This window comes from Diaporthe citri (genome assembly GCF_014595645.1).
Source record: "Diaporthe citri strain NFHF-8-4 chromosome Unknown scaffold_2, whole genome shotgun sequence".
NCBI classification, from domain to species: domain Eukaryota; kingdom Fungi; phylum Ascomycota; class Sordariomycetes; order Diaporthales; family Diaporthaceae; genus Diaporthe; species Diaporthe citri.
Window position 1 is genome coordinate 4,563,724 of NW_025064847.1, and position 15,795 is coordinate 4,579,518.

A 15,795-nucleotide genomic window follows, 5' to 3' on the forward strand; every position below is an offset into this window, starting at 1 on the left:
AGAGGGTAGCACACCTGGTTGCCCAGGTATCCTTGGCTGCTAGGGATGGGGTGGACATCCTTGTTTTCGATGGCGTCGAGGCTGAAGCTACCCAGAACCCGACCAGAGCTATATGACGACAGGCTTGGTTGATAGAAGAGCAGTTAATCTATTCTCTGCCGGAAAGTCCAGTTGAGGTTTCTTACCCGACTCCCACCAGGTGTGCCGACATGGATTGTCCTCTCGCTGCTGACTGATAGGTCCCAATCGACTGCTCAGTGCGGCCAGGGAGGCATTGCAGATACGAGAAGCCGCAGGCAGAACGTTTATGAGGGGGCACCCTTAGTCAAAAGCCCGCTAAGCCCATGGCATTGAGTTTGTCTTAGAGTGCAACATCGTGCTGTCTTGCAGGCACGTTTCTGCTCACGTCGTGAGAGCCACGAAAACAATGTCATTGTGATCCTCGCCCCAGAGAGGGTTGACTCTGTGTCATGATTGTTGACAAGGAAACATGTTGAGGAGAGGGGAAAGGGGAATCATGTGACAAACACCACGTACACTCCGTGGTCAAAGGTTCCATTACCGCGATTCGCAACGTCAAAACAGCAGAACTAGCGCCGGTCAACGGATGCGATGTTGGTCCTGAGCCAAGCTACCGGCTCTTGGACGGTCGAGCTCTTGGGAAGGATCCACAAAAGCAAGAAGTGACTTTGCCCAAGCTCGTGTTGAGCGAGACTAGCTGCAGGTGAAGCAAGGCTGCACGACTGGTCCCAGGCACGCGTTGCCGAGCTAGTCACCCAAGACCCCAAGAGCTCCAAGGGTTGTTAGGCCGCACCTAGGCAAGCAGCAAACGTCGCTCTGTCACAGTTGCACGAGAGCGTTGGGGGGTTTGAAGAGACAGCGTCGTCGTTGCCGGCTATACTCGGACGACGTTTCCAACTTGCAGCCCGCTGAGTTGTTTCCGGGGGGCGAGTTTGTGTCACCACATTGTCCCATTAAGCTGCAGATGCCAAGCCGATACATGGGTAGTAGAGGCGGGGCTTACAGGTGAGATCCTCTTGGAATCGGGAGACCAGGCGACCGCCTCAGTGAGACCAAACCTGGGACCCAGTCCTCGGCCCCTCCCGGTTTATATAGAAGCTTGAAGACTGCGGAGGTGACATCGCAACCCTAAGAATAGCAGAACTGACCGGGAGGACGGGGCGAGACGTGTGGGATCAGTGCAATGAGGGCGCGGTTTTTTGTAAGGCTAGGCTCCAAGTCCAAGCTACCCACAGGTTTCGTTGTGAGAGAGAAGTGAGCAGGAAAAAGTGTTTGTCTCAATGCGGAAGGCTCTCGCAGATGAGGTGAGCCCGGTGAGGCAACGGGTGCTGATCAAATGGCTGACTTGATCGTGATCGGCGGGGAAGAAGTTCGCGTCCAGCTGTTGGCCAGGTTCCCAAGCCATAGCTGCAGGGCGGGTGTTGCGGCAGTTTGTGGGCTGTTTGGGAGACGTAGAATCCTCCGAGTTCAGAGCTGTTGTGTGCCTGTCATACCGGAGAAGCTTGCTGCTCGTGGGTCGGCAAGTCACGGGAATCCCGTGGACGGCCTAGTTGACACCGCGTGGGCTCCAACAACAAGGCACACATCAATTCAGTCCAGACATGACCGACATACTGGCGGGTGTTCTTGGTTGCGCCAACATATTGCTCCAGTCCCGTGGCGGATCTAGCTCCGAAAGCCCATTCACTTCGGATGCGGGGGAGGGTACAGCCCGATACGAGGTGACCATATATTGTGGGCTGGTAAGCGTCTGTCGAGTGGTCGCCCAGAGCTGGGCTTCTCTCCAGCATGGCTGTCGAAGAACCCGAGGCTTGCTGATTCATGTCCAATACCTCTTCGTCCACTCGGTCATGCCGTGCGCCGAAAAGGGGAGTCAAGCGTTGCCCGATGACCGCGAAGCAACGTTCCACAGCCATCAAAAAACAATATCCCAGTGTCTGTGCTGCAAAGTGGGGAGGCCTAAGACCTACCGAGACATTTCTCAGCCCTGGGGCGTTCGCCCCGCGGAGCAGCGAGGCAGGCTGACTGAGGCCATGCGTCAATCGTCCGATGTGAAGGGCTCGCTTGGGAAGAAGAGGTGGGGGGGCCGGTGGGCGAGGATGGGCCGGCCGGAAGGCTACCGAATTGACGAACAGCACAGGGAAGAAGGCCCTCTTGGAAGTGCCGTCAGATTTGGCGTGCCCAGGCAACCGGACTGCATGCAGCAGCTGGTTGGCACTGCACGTGAGCCTGGTGGCTGGCAAGGCTGCCCCTGCCATCCGCGCTGCCCCTGTCAGCCCATTTTTGTGTCGCCCCACATGCACGACAGGGAAACCACGAGCCACATCTTATTCCTTCCTGCCCAATTATGGCTCTGGCCGGGCACTCCACCAGCCCCACTGTTTCTGATCCCAGCTCACAGCCCCTCATCAGCACCTTCCTCACAATCTTCCATCCCGTCAGCCTTCGTCTGGTCTTCAGCGCACTGCTCACCGGTCGCAGCGCACGGCGACCTGCTGTGGCCTCGCACCCGGCCAGACAGCAGACCTGCGGGCCAACTTCGCCGACTACCTGCTGCCACCAAATATACAGCCTGCATTCCGAATTCACGTCAATGATCCTCCTTGGGCATGCTGAGAGATGGAGGCTGCACAGAATTCTGCTCTACGTCTTTTGGATGTTCAATTGCTTGCATTTGAGGTAGTCCTATACTTGGGTACACTTTCTGCTCCGAAGATCCCCACCTCACTCTTCACACACCTCAGATTTTGGAATCCTGGACGTCCATCCTCATCCTCTGCTGCGTTTCTGTATCGACTCCAATCGTGACGTACCCAATTATACCGTTCTCAATATTCTCACCGTCGAGCGGCACGATCTGGAGGGTGGGGTCCCAGCCGTTGGCAGTCTCAGAGCCAAAGATGTCGTCAACGTCGTTGGTCGTCCGGTTGATCGTCGTGTGGCTTGCGTATGGCTCAAGGGCCATGAGCTGGGCGCTCAGTGTCTCATTGATAAACACTTGGCCCGTTGACACTGTCGTTGAGGATGCCACGGTGCCGTTGGCCCGGATCGTCCAGTCCGTGTGCACCTGGACGTGGATGTGGATACTAATCAAGCCGTGAATCAGCGATATATTAAAGCAAGGGTCTCGCGGGCCGTGAGACATGATCCAGAGACGATCGATGGTCCCTTCGCCTCGATGACCTTCAAGCCACATCTCAAGTCTTTGATGGGGTAGACACTCAGCACTACTCAAGAAAAGGGGACTACTAACGCTCGCTCAACATAGAAGCCCGGGACAATTCCCGTGAACTCGACAATACCATTGCTGTCAGTGGGCCACTAGAGCGTGGAGTCAGCACACCTCGGATAGAAATTTGCCGGGTTCCTTGCAAAACTTAGTAGGGCTCGTTGACTCACATGAGCGCGCAGGAAGGTTGTGTCGTCCGTGTGAAGATCATCGCCAATAGTCTTGTTCAACTGCTCCAGGAGCTCCTCGAACGGTGTGTCGGGGTTCTGTTTGCTGAACGAGCTGTAGGATCCCGTGGCGTTGCAGTACCAGATATCGACGAGGACATCATCCAGCGGCTCGCATGTATTGACGTCCATAACGCCAAGATCAAGGAGCATTGGCACTCCCGCCTGGTCCTCCGTCATGTCCTGCCGCAGAGTCTGTGACTGGGGCCAGATGTATGGCCCAGTGGTCACCTCCTCGGTGAGGATACAAGTCTCATTTTGAAGGACATGGTAACGGCGCCTCGGTGGTGATGGAGACTGTGGTGTTGCCGTCACGGCCAACGAGATGCTTATCATTCCGCTTCGACCACCGCTTCTTGTTCATCGCAGCAACAGACGATGCGCATCTCTTGGACAAGTCGAACTTGCGGGCGTGCAGCTCGGGGCTGGTCTCATGGGGATGAGCAACAGCGAAACCGGAGAGCAGAGCCACGCCAGCGGCGATGGTAGTGAATGTGCGCATGGTGGATATCAGCGAAAGTATAGGCGTCTTGCCTGAGATTTCAAACGAGTGGCTTGCGGAGACGATATTGGCATTCAAACTATCCTCGACACCTCATGAAAACGTCCTCACAGTCTTTTATATGCCTATGTTCAAAAATAGGACCCATTGCCCCTTAATCGCCACTGACCTCTTCGCCATGGCCTGGAAGTTGGTCGAAGTACGCGTCAGGACGTCTCGATGCACCGTCACCTTCCCGAATAGCACTGTTGGCCACCACAAAGATAGGAGAAGTATCGTGCTCGCCAATTGAAAGCCTTGTAATGCAAATATATTCTGGATCCACGTAAAATTGCCCACCGTGTGTGGTGAAGAAGACCCACAATATCTTGTCCCCGGTCCTCCTTGCCCACATCCCGCGTGCGGGAGCCCCATCGCGCCGGTAAGGCTTAAGATCTGAGTCTCCGCCATCTGACAGGCGAGGAAAGAAATTCCGTCGAAGCCCACATATTGCGGCTGTTCTTCTTTGCAATCCGGGTGTGGCACTGCCCCCCCTGAAATCTTCCACGTCCTCTCTCGAAGGAAACGCCCGCGGGCTCACAACGCTGGATTGCGCATCGTGTCCCACTATTGATGGAGAGCTTAGGGATACGGTACAACCCATTGGACGGACCGGCCCCGAATTCAGGATTAGTATACTGGGATCGCCAACTGCTTACGAGTCCCGCGGGCTGTGTGAATCATGCATGTTTATAACCAGTGTGTCGCAGAGGCCAACACTCGGGACGAACTGGATCGTCACACGGGCTCGGGATCTGCTTGTCAAGCCGAAACTTGCTGCCGTAAACACAGCGTTTGCTGTGTACCATGCAAGAGCTGTCCTCGCTCACATGGATCGGGGGCCCCTGGAAGCCGCCAACCTTGCGTAGATCGCGTGTGCGACGAAAGGCCGGCAGCCTACATGACATTTGCGGACTCCGGGCCGCTACGGGTCGACTTAAATTCGGCTGCATACCGGACGTCGGACGAATCGCCGCGTCTTCTTTTCCCGTAAAAGGGAGCTTCGTTGCACTTAACAGGAAACTAAGGCTTCATGAGCTGGCTCTCACAACTTGTTCGATTTCTTGCGACTAATAAAGCAGCTACCGACGCGTAAGGGAGGGAGAGCCACACTGTTGGCTGGGTGGGACGACCTGCAGTTGGTGTAGGTGGTCCTAGATATACCTATACTCCAAGGTTCGCCTCGAGTCATTTTCCAACATCTTTGATGCGGCCTTTATTCCTTGGACGAGGCCGACCACAAGTTCTCTGGCGTTGGTCCAAAGGTCGCAGGGTCAAGCAAACGCCGCAGGAGCTTGCTTGGTCGTGCTCGGACTGATGGGATACCGCGCTCTTGTCTTTCAGACCCTCGAAGACCGGAATTGCAGATAACACAGAAGATTGGTCTGAAGACAAGCCTTGATCCTCCAATCGTGCAATTTAACAGCGTGTCGTAGAGATGCATGCGAAGAGAGAGGGCTCTTGAAGCTTCGCTTTTCGGACCGCTAGCCCATGTAGAGAACCCACCCTCAGCAAGTTCACAACCCGAGTCTGTCTCCTTTTTCAAACCTGAACGCCTTCGCTAATGCAGAATACAAGCCCGGAGACAGTTTATCCCCTGAGCTTGCTTCAACTGGGGTGTCACCAAGATTATGCTTGCTGCGATAAGGTCGCTTCACTGCAGCAACTCCTCACAAGTCCAGTCCTCGTAGCTAAAAGGGTTAGCAAGACGGGTGTGCCAGTAAGGAGCCAGGAGACATACTATCCATCGGGCATGTACCGCCGCACAATCAGGGGAACCTTCTTCTCGCGCAGCTCCTTGATAGCTATCTGCAGCGGGTCGGTTTCTCCCTCGAGATCGACGAGGACAGGAGCGTTCATGCTGTGCTAATGTCAACCTTGTCGTCCTTGAAGTATTGCGCCAGCCAGAGCCGGCCCACAACGCGAGCGCGTACCTGATCTGCAGGGCCCGAGTGCCCAGGATACGAGCCTTCTCGTACTTGGTCATGTAAGGCGTGGTCGTTCGCTGGTCGTTGGGGATCTTCTTGTCCTTGTGCGACTTGAGGCTGTCCTTTGCGGCGGCTGCAGGGTCGCCCGAGGGGACGATGTTGTCGGCGTCCTCGTCGGCTGCGCCGTTTGCGCCTGGCTCGGCCCCATCCTGGGGCTCAGGCGAGTAGTACTCCTCCTGAGGATCGTCGTCGTCGTAGTAGGGCTCCTCGCTGCAGAAAGAGAGCTGCCTTAGCACACTATTCCTTCGAAGCGCGCAACGGCGCAACCAAAGCTGAGACTTACCCTCCTCCGGCGCCTCCAACCTCGTTCCCGAAGTCATCTTCACCGCCACCGTAGTCAGACATTATGCTCTAAGTATGCTGGATGTGTTGGCGAGTGTCGAGTCGGGTTCGTGGGTGAGCGGGCGAGTTGGGATCGGTCCTTTGTGCTGGCTGGGACGGGAGTGGAAATGGCTGGCTTTGCGACGAAGCAGGCAATCGCAGAAAACTTTAGCTGTACCGAAAGGCTGAAATTCACAGGTATGTACTTCTAGTGCTCAGCCAATCAGCAGCCACAAATTTTGCTAGGGCCCCACAACAGCTGACTTCACATCGGCCAAGGCTGTAGAAAAAAGTTCAAGCAACTGCACTTAACGATCGACGCTCAACTCACCCTGCTCCACTGACTTGTCTCTCGCACGCCGCCAAGCTGCGAGCGCCAAAATGAAGCGCGAGGCAGATGGCGAGGGATCCCAGGGCCCATCGAAAAGACAATTGGTTGATCCCGGCCTCGAAATCAGCACAGGCAAGTGAAATCGCCTGATATTAACGGGCTCACACTCCATTGCTAACCGTACTGCAGCCGAGGAGAGCGTCTCTCACATCGGCAGCGACGATGCCACAAGTCTCCAGACGCCAGCCGAAGCTCAGACCTCACCGACTGTAGTGAGCGCGACTTCCAGAGCCTCCAAGAGACGCAATTACCCTTCCGAACAAAAGACGAGCAAGTGCACCTGGCCGGGCTGCCCAAAGACCTTCAACCGACCTGCACGCCTCCTGGCCCACTTCCGCTCGCACACCAACGAGCGGCCGTACAAGTGTACCCACGAGGGCTGCGACAAGGACTACACCGAGAGCAAGCACCTCAAGCTGCACCTGCTCTCCCACACCAAGGAGGCCAAGTACGCCTGCGACAAGTGCGACAAGGCCTTCGCGACGGGCACCAGGCTGCGCCGCCACCAGGCAGTGCACGAGGGCCAGGAGCGGTACCGGTGCAGGGACTACCCGCCGTGCAATCAGTCGTTCCGCAAGCACCAGACGCTGCAGCGGCACGTCCTCAAGGAGCACCTTGGCAAGAAGGCGTTCCCGTGCGCGCAAGAGGGCTGCGGCGCGTCGTATGACACGGCCAACGCGCTGCGCAGCCACCGCGACAGGGACCACGGCGAGATCCGGTTCTGGTGCGGTGAGTGCTGTGAGGAGGCGGCGCGGAGCCCGGGCGACGAGACCAAGCAGCCCGTGGGCTTCACAACGCAGTTCCTTCTGGACACGCACATACGCCAGGACCACGTCAACTGCATCTTCTGCGACGTCCGCTTCGCCGGCCACTACCAGCTCGAGCAGCACATGGAGATGTACCACTCCGGGCTGTCGGTTGAGGACCGCAAGACGGTGGCGTGCACTTTCCCCGGCTGCGCCAAGAAGTTCACCAAAAAGGCCAACATGAACAACCACTACCGCACAGCGCACGAGGGCAAGCGCTTCGTCTGCGGCAAGGTGAACACGTTTGACGTCGCCGGGCTCGAGGACTGGAATTGGACCGAGGAAGGCTGTGGCGAGGGCTTCGTCGACAAGGCCAAGATGTCGCAGCACATCCTCTTCGTGCACCTGGGCAGGCCCCGCCCCGCGACTGGCCCGGGCTCGACTTCCACGGCCAAGGCCTCGTCCTCGGGCCACGTGGCCAGTTTTCTTAACGAGATCTCCGGCGTCGCGAACCAAGAGCGCCGCCAGGCGGTCTGTGCCGTCCCCGAATGCACCGCCCGCTTCATCCGCTACGCCGACCTCCACAATCACGTCCAAGCCCAGCATCCCGAGCACGCCGCCGGAGTTGAGCTCCTGGAGGAGTCCGAGGTCCCGCGCCTGCACGACGGCGAGGTCATCTGGGGCGACGGCGGTGTCGACGCTGATGGTGTGGCTGCGCCGGGTGAGCCGCAGTCCCCGGACTGGGGCCTGGTCGATGACGACGCTGTCGCCAACGCGGGTGCTCAACAGCCGCCGGACTGGGACAGCGAGGAGGCGAACTTGATGCAGCTGGTCGATCTGGATGCGGCCATCGACCCCAGTCTCCTGCTCCAGGCTTGATGTGTGGATGGATGAAGACAGACGTTGTTGTGGAAGGGGGGAAGATGTTTGCTTCTTTGCTTTGTCGATGGATTTGAGCTTTTATAGAGATACCCCTTTTGGTTTGACACAGGCGCAAAAATGGCACGGAAAAGTGACACAATACAACGGAGAAGTACAAGGAACATCCGATGGCCACAGCAAAGTGGATGGATGGATGGATGGCTATGAAAATATTTGGCAGAGGTTGCCGAACCAGCCACCTCGGATCAAAAGAGCAGTAATTGATTGATAACAGACTCTTGAAGGCCACAATAATACTGCTTTGATTCCATGTGATGGTGGTGCTGAGTCCTACAGCCAAGGTACATGACATATTGTCCTGGTTTGGCCCTTTTCCCAGACCAATTTTGGTATCCTCTGATGATGAAAACACTCGAGATCCTCAAATATGAAATGTCCCCCCATGGCACCTTCTTCCAAATTCCGTGAGAACTCGCGATCTCCCCAGGCATAAGAGACCGCAAAGTAATTCACATGATGGTCTAAACGACGGCGCTGGATGATTGAGCAACTAAGTGGAGCTTCCTGGTCTGCGGCGCGATTGAGTACGATGAGGCGTACAAAGTCATCCGCTTGCAGAGGCGCATAAGAATACTGATTAAAGGGCGGCATTACGCCGCTTCCAGCTCAGACGACAAGGCAGTCAGACTTGTGAGCTCAGTAAGAATTGTGCACTGAGCACTTCTGTCAGAACATGGAGAGGTGGAAATGCTCGAATCGGCTCTTCGGCGCCGGGTGACATCGCTTCTGCAAGTTTCCCATCCTGCAGCTAACTTGCGTTGCTTGCGGCCCAATAATAAGCCATGGTTGAAGATTAGATTCGAGGCAGGTAAAATGCAAACGCTTCTGCCTGCGACAACTTACGTGCATATGACTACCCCAGATTATCGCCTAGGGGATCACCTCCCGACGTCTCACGTCTCATGCTGACCATGGAGCCGTTCCCCCTCCCCAAAAGCATTTCTCACCTATGACCATATTTTGAACAATTTGACTAGATCGAAAGGTTAAGCCCAAAAGTTTACATAAGACCAAAGAGTCTTGTGGGACATCAAGACAGGCAAATTGATAGGCGGAGTCCGCAGCAGACTGCCTACTGGTACATCGACTCGTCACGCGTGAGTGCCCAAGTCGGGTTTGCTTCTCGCACCGGATCTCCAAATACATGTTCAATTCTAAAGCATTTCAGAGTGAAAGCTGAACTCTACAAGCAGTCTAGTATTTCAGTTTTCTTGCGGTAGCTACTGTGCAGCTCGAAAGGCCCCAAAAGCCTTTTCTCGCGATCACGCGGATGAAGATATTCGAATGTCTCCCAAGATCCGTTTTGAATAGCAGCCTGCTAGCAGGGACCTTGGTGACGCGTTCTCCACCTTTCCAGAATGGAGGACCACTATCAGCCGTTAAATCCTTTCGCTTCCATAAGCGGCCACGTCGAGGGACGATGCGACGCGTGCGGGCACGATTTGTCACGAGACTGGCCTGATCTTTCCTCTGTATGCCCCAGATTCTCTTATAAAAGGTATAACGACAGCGAATGGGAATGGGATAAGGGTGTACAAGCTGGGTGCTCATTCTGCGGTCTGATTTCAGATGTGTTCTGGGACGCTTGTGGACGGTTTATTGGCATATCTGACGATTCGGATTGGCCTTCTGGGTACTATGTGCGTCGGCGGGTTGGTATACGATTGCAGAGCAGTACTAGTGGGCGTTACCTCCTTATTATCAGTAATATCGGCATGCCTGCTCCTCAGATTGGCGGGCTTCCGGACTCGAGAACGTGGACAACGGGGTATATCAATGTTTGTTTCGACGGTAAGTCGCTTTTATAGTCACACCCGAGGACCTGAGAGAGCTCCACATTCCGCTCCATGTCCTCGCAGCATCCTCATCGCCGACTGAGAGTCTTGCAACGCTTCTGCTGACAGGAAAGCTCAGGTACAGGCCATGCAGAGTCGAATCTCGAGCCATACCAGAGAATTGCATCGCATCCTAGCTCCCCTGAATCGATAAACCGTGCTCGGGAATGGCTCTCTACATGCAGGAAACATCATCATGCATGCTCCCTGAGCAGCACCAGCAAGGCTCAGCACGTTGATACGTCGAATCGAATACCAATCCGGCTGATCAAGATAAGTCAAAGCAATCCTGTACTGGTCAACATTCCAGTGAACGAGTCCCCTCCTCACTATGTGGCTTTGAGCCACTGCTGGGGTTCTTCTCCTCCTCTGAAAACATTAAAGGACAATATTACCGATTTCGAATCGCAAATTCCCATCTCCCTCATTCCAGAAACCTTCCGCGATGCCATTTACGTTGCTAGGTCGCTCGATTTTGACTATATCTGGATCGATTCACTTTGCATCATTCAGGATAGTAAGGAGGACTGGGAAATGCAATCAAACCAGATGGCCAACATCTACAGTATGGCGGAGCTGGTACTTGGGGCAGTACGTGCTTCATCTGCGCACGACGGCTTCCTCAAGTCTCGCTTCCCGCACCGCGAATCTACGCTGAAAGTTCAAAGTATGAAAGAATCAGGAAAGGAGTTCCCCATACGCTACCGACTACTACCCTTTTCAGATTCACCACTCCTGGTAGAACACCTCTACACTCGCGCGTGGGCACTCCAGGAGAGGCAATTGGCGCGGAGGTTCCTTGCGTATGGGCTATGGGACATGAGCTGGGCATGTGTGGAGTCGTCATGTTGTGAATGCGGAGTGAGAGGAAGTCAGTCGCCTTCCGACCCTGGTTGGGCTGTGCCCCATTTCTCAGAGGCTCTTGAAGATTCGAAGGCACGGGGTCATGCGCCACTGATTGGCATGGGAACGCTTTGGGAGGAAATAGTGCTCAAAGCGTACTTTGGCCGGCAGCTGACCTTCCCGCATGATAACTTGGTCGCTGTATCAGCTCTAGCCTCGAGATTCCAGGCGGAATCTGGGTGGACTTATCTCGCAGGACTATGGCGAGAAAATGTCATTCGTGGGCTGCTCTGGGGGCCAAGTGTTCTTGGACTTGACGGACCTCCAGGACCAGTCCAACTGGATCATGTTGCCATTAAAGACCGACCGAGTTGGACCTGGGCTTCCCTCTGCACCCTGGATTTTATTCCACACACGCATCAACCTAATGAGCATGAGCTTGTTGAGGTCCTCGAGACGAAAGCCGTTCCATCTACAGTTGACCCTTTTGGCGCAGTATCTGAGGGGCTCATCAAACTGTCGGGAATATTATGGAGGGCGTCGGCTGACTCTGATGCTACCAAAGGCCTTCAAATTCACGTACATCATTCTGAGAGATTCACGAGCGAGAACTTCAAACACGGAACCCGCATTGATACCCTGACACTGCCATCGTCAGTCGTCGTCCTGGATGGAAGGACCGAAGTCTCAGTCAGAAGGGCCAAAGAAGAGGACATGCCGCTTCCTCCAGGTGCTGGGAAAATCTCGGGTTCTTTCTTTGCGATCCCGGTTTTGATGCAAGACGAAAGATTTCCTGGCTACAGTCTGGTCTCAGGAATACTTGCGGGTTGGTCGCCGTCGGTACCTGGCGGCCTTGAGAGACTAGGGGTGTTTGGACGGCTTGTCCCAAGCAGTATAGGATTGGAGGACATTTTGGAAGGCTTCGAGAAGCAGAAAATTTGTCTCGTCTGATGCAGTTCACTTGATTCGTGACGTACCCGAATGTTCTCAGCTGCAGATAGCTGGAGTTGGCCTATGCATCCAGTGCGAGTTTCTTATTTGAGTAGATATTCCCGTTCAGGATATCGCCACGGTGGACTGCTTATAACTTGGCAAGCCTTTTGTTGTGGTCTGGCAAGCGTATTTCATGCTCTGCCTGTAAGTCCATGCGCTCCGCGACTTCGACTTTCTGGGTGGATTGGCATCATTGTGGCAGGGTCGATTTGGCCTGGCAAATACGCGATTGTCTGCATTCGAAGTGGGCGTATGGCTAAGTTCTGGGTGCAGAAGGGGCCGTAGGGCACCCTTTTTAAAGACACACGGATATAGGACGTATCCCCTATTCACTGGTACTCCCTATCCACCACCACAATCGTCATACGATTTCCTGGGTTTTGGATTGGCCAAATTAACAAGCTGATTTCATTTTCAATTGAATACGGGGATTTGCACCTGCAAAAACAGAGGGTACACCGGCACATCTTTAGAGCAAATCACCCAGGCCTAATTCACACACCCACACCCACACCCAAACACCTACACACCCAATTCATACGCCCAATCCACACACCCAATTGACGTACACAATTTACATGCCTAGGGTTAGCCAGATGTGCTAATTGGGTATATAAATTAGGCGTTGGGTGTGTGAGTTCTCAGGTGGTTTAGTGCTGGCAATGTACCGGTATACCCTCTCTGTTTGCAGGTGCGAATCTCTGATTTCTTTTTATTTATTTTGGGCACCGAATTCCTAAATTCAGGCCTTATTGTTTCGTCAAACCTCCTATCCCGAGCTTCTTATTGAATTCCTCTGATCTTCCATGGTCACTTGTGGCCGAACCGCCATGACTGTGAAGACTCTGACAACTTCCATCGCTGTCGTTGCAGCGATCTCGACGAGATCTCAATTTAGTTCCTGACTGTCAACTGCCCCAATAGCTTGAAAAGGGGAGCTTGGCGCTCTCAAGATATGAGCCCCACCAGCAGCCAAAGAATTCAAGAACACTGGCTCCAGATTCCCCAGGGCAAGACCGCGTGTTCTTTTTGTGGACGTTCTCGTTGTTGGCCGAAGCTGATGCAATTTCCACCCCGACCCACAGTCGCGCCGGGTAGCCTTATATTTGCCAGCAATAATGGATCTCTGATGGGTCTCGGTCTGGCAGCATGTGGCGGAGCCGGGCCGGGTATTGAAAGCGCTCGGTAAGATGGAAGTCGTCTCGGATTATAAGATTGCTTGATCGTCTTCCTACCGGCGATCGTCTCGCTTCCAATCGTTCTTGGTCGTCACTCCTATTAATCATTCCACCTTCTACCACCCAGTCTCCCTCTATCGCGAGCACCACTTAACAATAGTTTTTCCACAGCTCGAGTTCTCGTCTCCGCTTGATATGAACCAGAATATCGATGGATGCCGTGGGAAGTCGTATATATTGACATGTGGCATAAAAGTCACCAGCATCGTGGGTATAAACAAACATCGTGTCAAATTACCATCAAACAGGCTTATCACCGTCAAGCGCCCGCCAATGCTTTACGCCATAGAAGGATCCCTTGTGCGACCGCCAGTAGTGCCGTCGTAGGATGGCGCTGGCCCAGTAGTGCCTTCATAATATCCTGCTGGCCCAGTAGTGCCGTCGTAATATCCTGCTGGCCCAGTAGTGCCGTCGTAGGATCCCGCTGGCTGTGTCGTGCGGATAAGCTCGATCTGGTCGGTGACGACAATGCCACGCGAGTTATTAGTGCTCGAGCTGTGATCCGTCGGCTTGCCACCCGCGAATATCCTCGTCACGTGGTTGTAACGTCTCGAGCCGTCCGAGTACCCGGGCCTGTAGTTTTGCGAGCTGGACGGTACGATGCCCTTGAAGACGCGGCGGTATAGCGGTCGGTATGTCGCGATCGAAGTCGCGAGGAATCCGACCATGATCTCCACGTCAGCCAGGAAGATAGACGGCATGCTGTCCCCTAAGGATCGCGGCGCAATTAGTCAGCCTGCGTGTAAAGACCTGCGGGTTTCTGAGGGCGTCACTCACAGCTGCCATCTGCAGTACTGCCCAGATTGGTGATGTAGCGAAGCTGGACCATGCTGACGATACAAGCGCTGGTATCAACGGGTCAATACTCAAACACGCCTGATTATTGGACACGAGCGTCTTACCTTCCGCCGGCGACAAAGACGGCCAGTAGCCCTCGCTTCTTTGACTTGGACGCTTGAAGTTTCCGAACAACTGGGATCGGCATCAACAAGATGGTGATATCGGTGGATATGTTGATGATGTAGGCCACGAGGGCCTCGACGCCGTAGTTGATGCATTTGCCATGTATCGACGGGTCCCAGGTAGCCGAGATCGGAATGCACTGCAAGTTGGTAGCTATGATCACCTGCAGCGCCAACTCGGCGACCAAGGCGGTGACAGCCCAGGAGAGAATGTATAGCCAGCGCGTGTTGCCAAACAGTTTCCGGTACAGGCTCAGGATGCTGAACTTCAGCAATGCCAAGACGACCGCATAGATGTTTTCGTCGATGAGAAATAACTATTCGCAGTTGACGTGGTTAGTGATAAGGTCCCAGCAACTTGGAATGACGGTATCGATCTTTTCGCCTCGGGTTTGCGGACAGTGAGTGAGATGATAGGAAACACTGACAATCTGAAGCATGCGTGGATTAGTTACAAAAATTATGTGTCGACCAGCGCCGTACCGAGTGATCAGCCCTATCACAACATTGTAGGGTATGTAAAAAACCTGCACTTCGTCAGTCTCGGGGGCCACGTCAACCTGGATCGATTCAAAACACACCCAGGCAGCGATGGACAGGTAATCGCTGGCGTCCAGCTTCAAGCGGCCATGGTTGATTCGTCGGGACCACAGGCGGAAAGCAACGAATATTGTGGCCAAGATGGGACATATCGTAGCACAGGCGATGAGGTTGGGAACGATGTTGTCGCTTGCATGCTCTTGCATATATGCGACCTGCTCCGGGGTTGGAAGAGTAGGACCTGGCATCTTCTCGGCCGCACAACCGCGGAGGACACAGGGTGAAGCCCAGCAGTGTTAAGTCGACATCAACGAGGGTACTTCCCGATGATCTCGATCGCCACGAATAATAATTCGAGCCGGGTTTTGCAGAAGTTTGCGCCTGAGCAATAGCGACTCAAGACCGTGAAGAAAGAAAAAAAAAAAAAAAAAAAAAAAAAAAAAAAAGCGTAGGGGCGGACAGTTACCACATTCAGACCGTGTCCGGTCCTTACCTGGAAAGTGGAAATTCTTGGGGGCAGGATGTCCTGGGTCGAGTTTGCTTCTGCAAATGTCCCATGCAACAGAGACAATCAGCACACCAGCTCGGGTCGTCCGAGACCATCCGAGAAAGTTACAGTAGCGTGATGGTCGCCATGTATGTATCTGACCTGATCATTCGCTGACAGGATTGATTGACTGCAGACGCACTCTCGCCAATGCATCGAGGGCAACCAACACATCTTGGGCAACCACATCGGCGACCCCAGCAACCCGCGCTTGGTGCCGACCAATTTTGATTCGCAAGGTCCATCGGCCTGGCTAGGGACCGAGCCGTGCCGCAGCGGTGCATTCGGTTGCGTATTCTGGTGGACTCGGGAGTGGGAGCCTGTCGCGCCTGCCGCCAACAGTTGCTCCTTCGCTCCACATTCCGAGATCTACTTTTCCTGGCGGTGCGCCATTGGAGCTTGGGAAGGATTCCGGTGGATGCACCGCATGC

At 54.5% G+C, this 15,795-nt stretch overlaps 4 protein-coding genes across 4 annotated transcripts; 1 reads left to right on the forward strand and 3 right to left on the reverse strand.

Annotated features, from left to right (window-relative positions):
- Window positions 1-2,761: 2,761 nt before the first annotated feature.
- Window positions 2,762-3,979, reverse strand: INS49_006799 (uncharacterized protein; the record flags this gene model as incomplete). Its single annotated transcript, XM_043167567.1, has 4 exons — window positions 2,762-3,088; window positions 3,271-3,342; window positions 3,421-3,711; window positions 3,776-3,979. 4 exons carry the CDS (start codon window positions 3,977-3,979, stop codon window positions 2,762-2,764), a joined length of 894 nt encoding a protein of 297 aa, XP_043028711.1.
- A 1,693-nt stretch (window positions 3,980-5,672) lies between these two features.
- Window positions 5,673-6,351, reverse strand: INS49_006800 (uncharacterized protein; the record flags this gene model as incomplete). The annotated part of the gene is made up of 4 exons (XM_043167568.1): window positions 5,673-5,709; window positions 5,760-5,879; window positions 5,953-6,216; window positions 6,290-6,351. 4 exons carry the CDS (start codon window positions 6,349-6,351, stop codon window positions 5,673-5,675), a joined length of 483 nt encoding a protein of 160 aa, XP_043028712.1.
- Window positions 6,352-6,455: 104 nt separating this feature from the next.
- INS49_006801 (uncharacterized protein) lies at window positions 6,456-8,343 on the forward strand (the record flags this gene model as incomplete). The annotated part of the gene is made up of 2 exons (XM_043167569.1): window positions 6,456-6,525; window positions 6,848-8,343. The coding sequence occupies 2 exons, from the start codon at window positions 6,456-6,458 to the stop codon at window positions 8,341-8,343; spliced, it is 1,566 nt and encodes a 521-aa protein (XP_043028713.1).
- Window positions 8,344-13,593: 5,250 nt separating this feature from the next.
- On the reverse strand, window positions 13,594-15,065 carry INS49_006802 (uncharacterized protein; the record flags this gene model as incomplete). The annotated part of the gene is made up of 4 exons (XM_043167570.1): window positions 13,594-14,024; window positions 14,093-14,160; window positions 14,218-14,594; window positions 14,859-15,065. The coding sequence occupies 4 exons, from the start codon at window positions 15,063-15,065 to the stop codon at window positions 13,594-13,596; spliced, it is 1,083 nt and encodes a 360-aa protein (XP_043028714.1).
- Window positions 15,066-15,795: the final 730 nt, after the last annotated feature.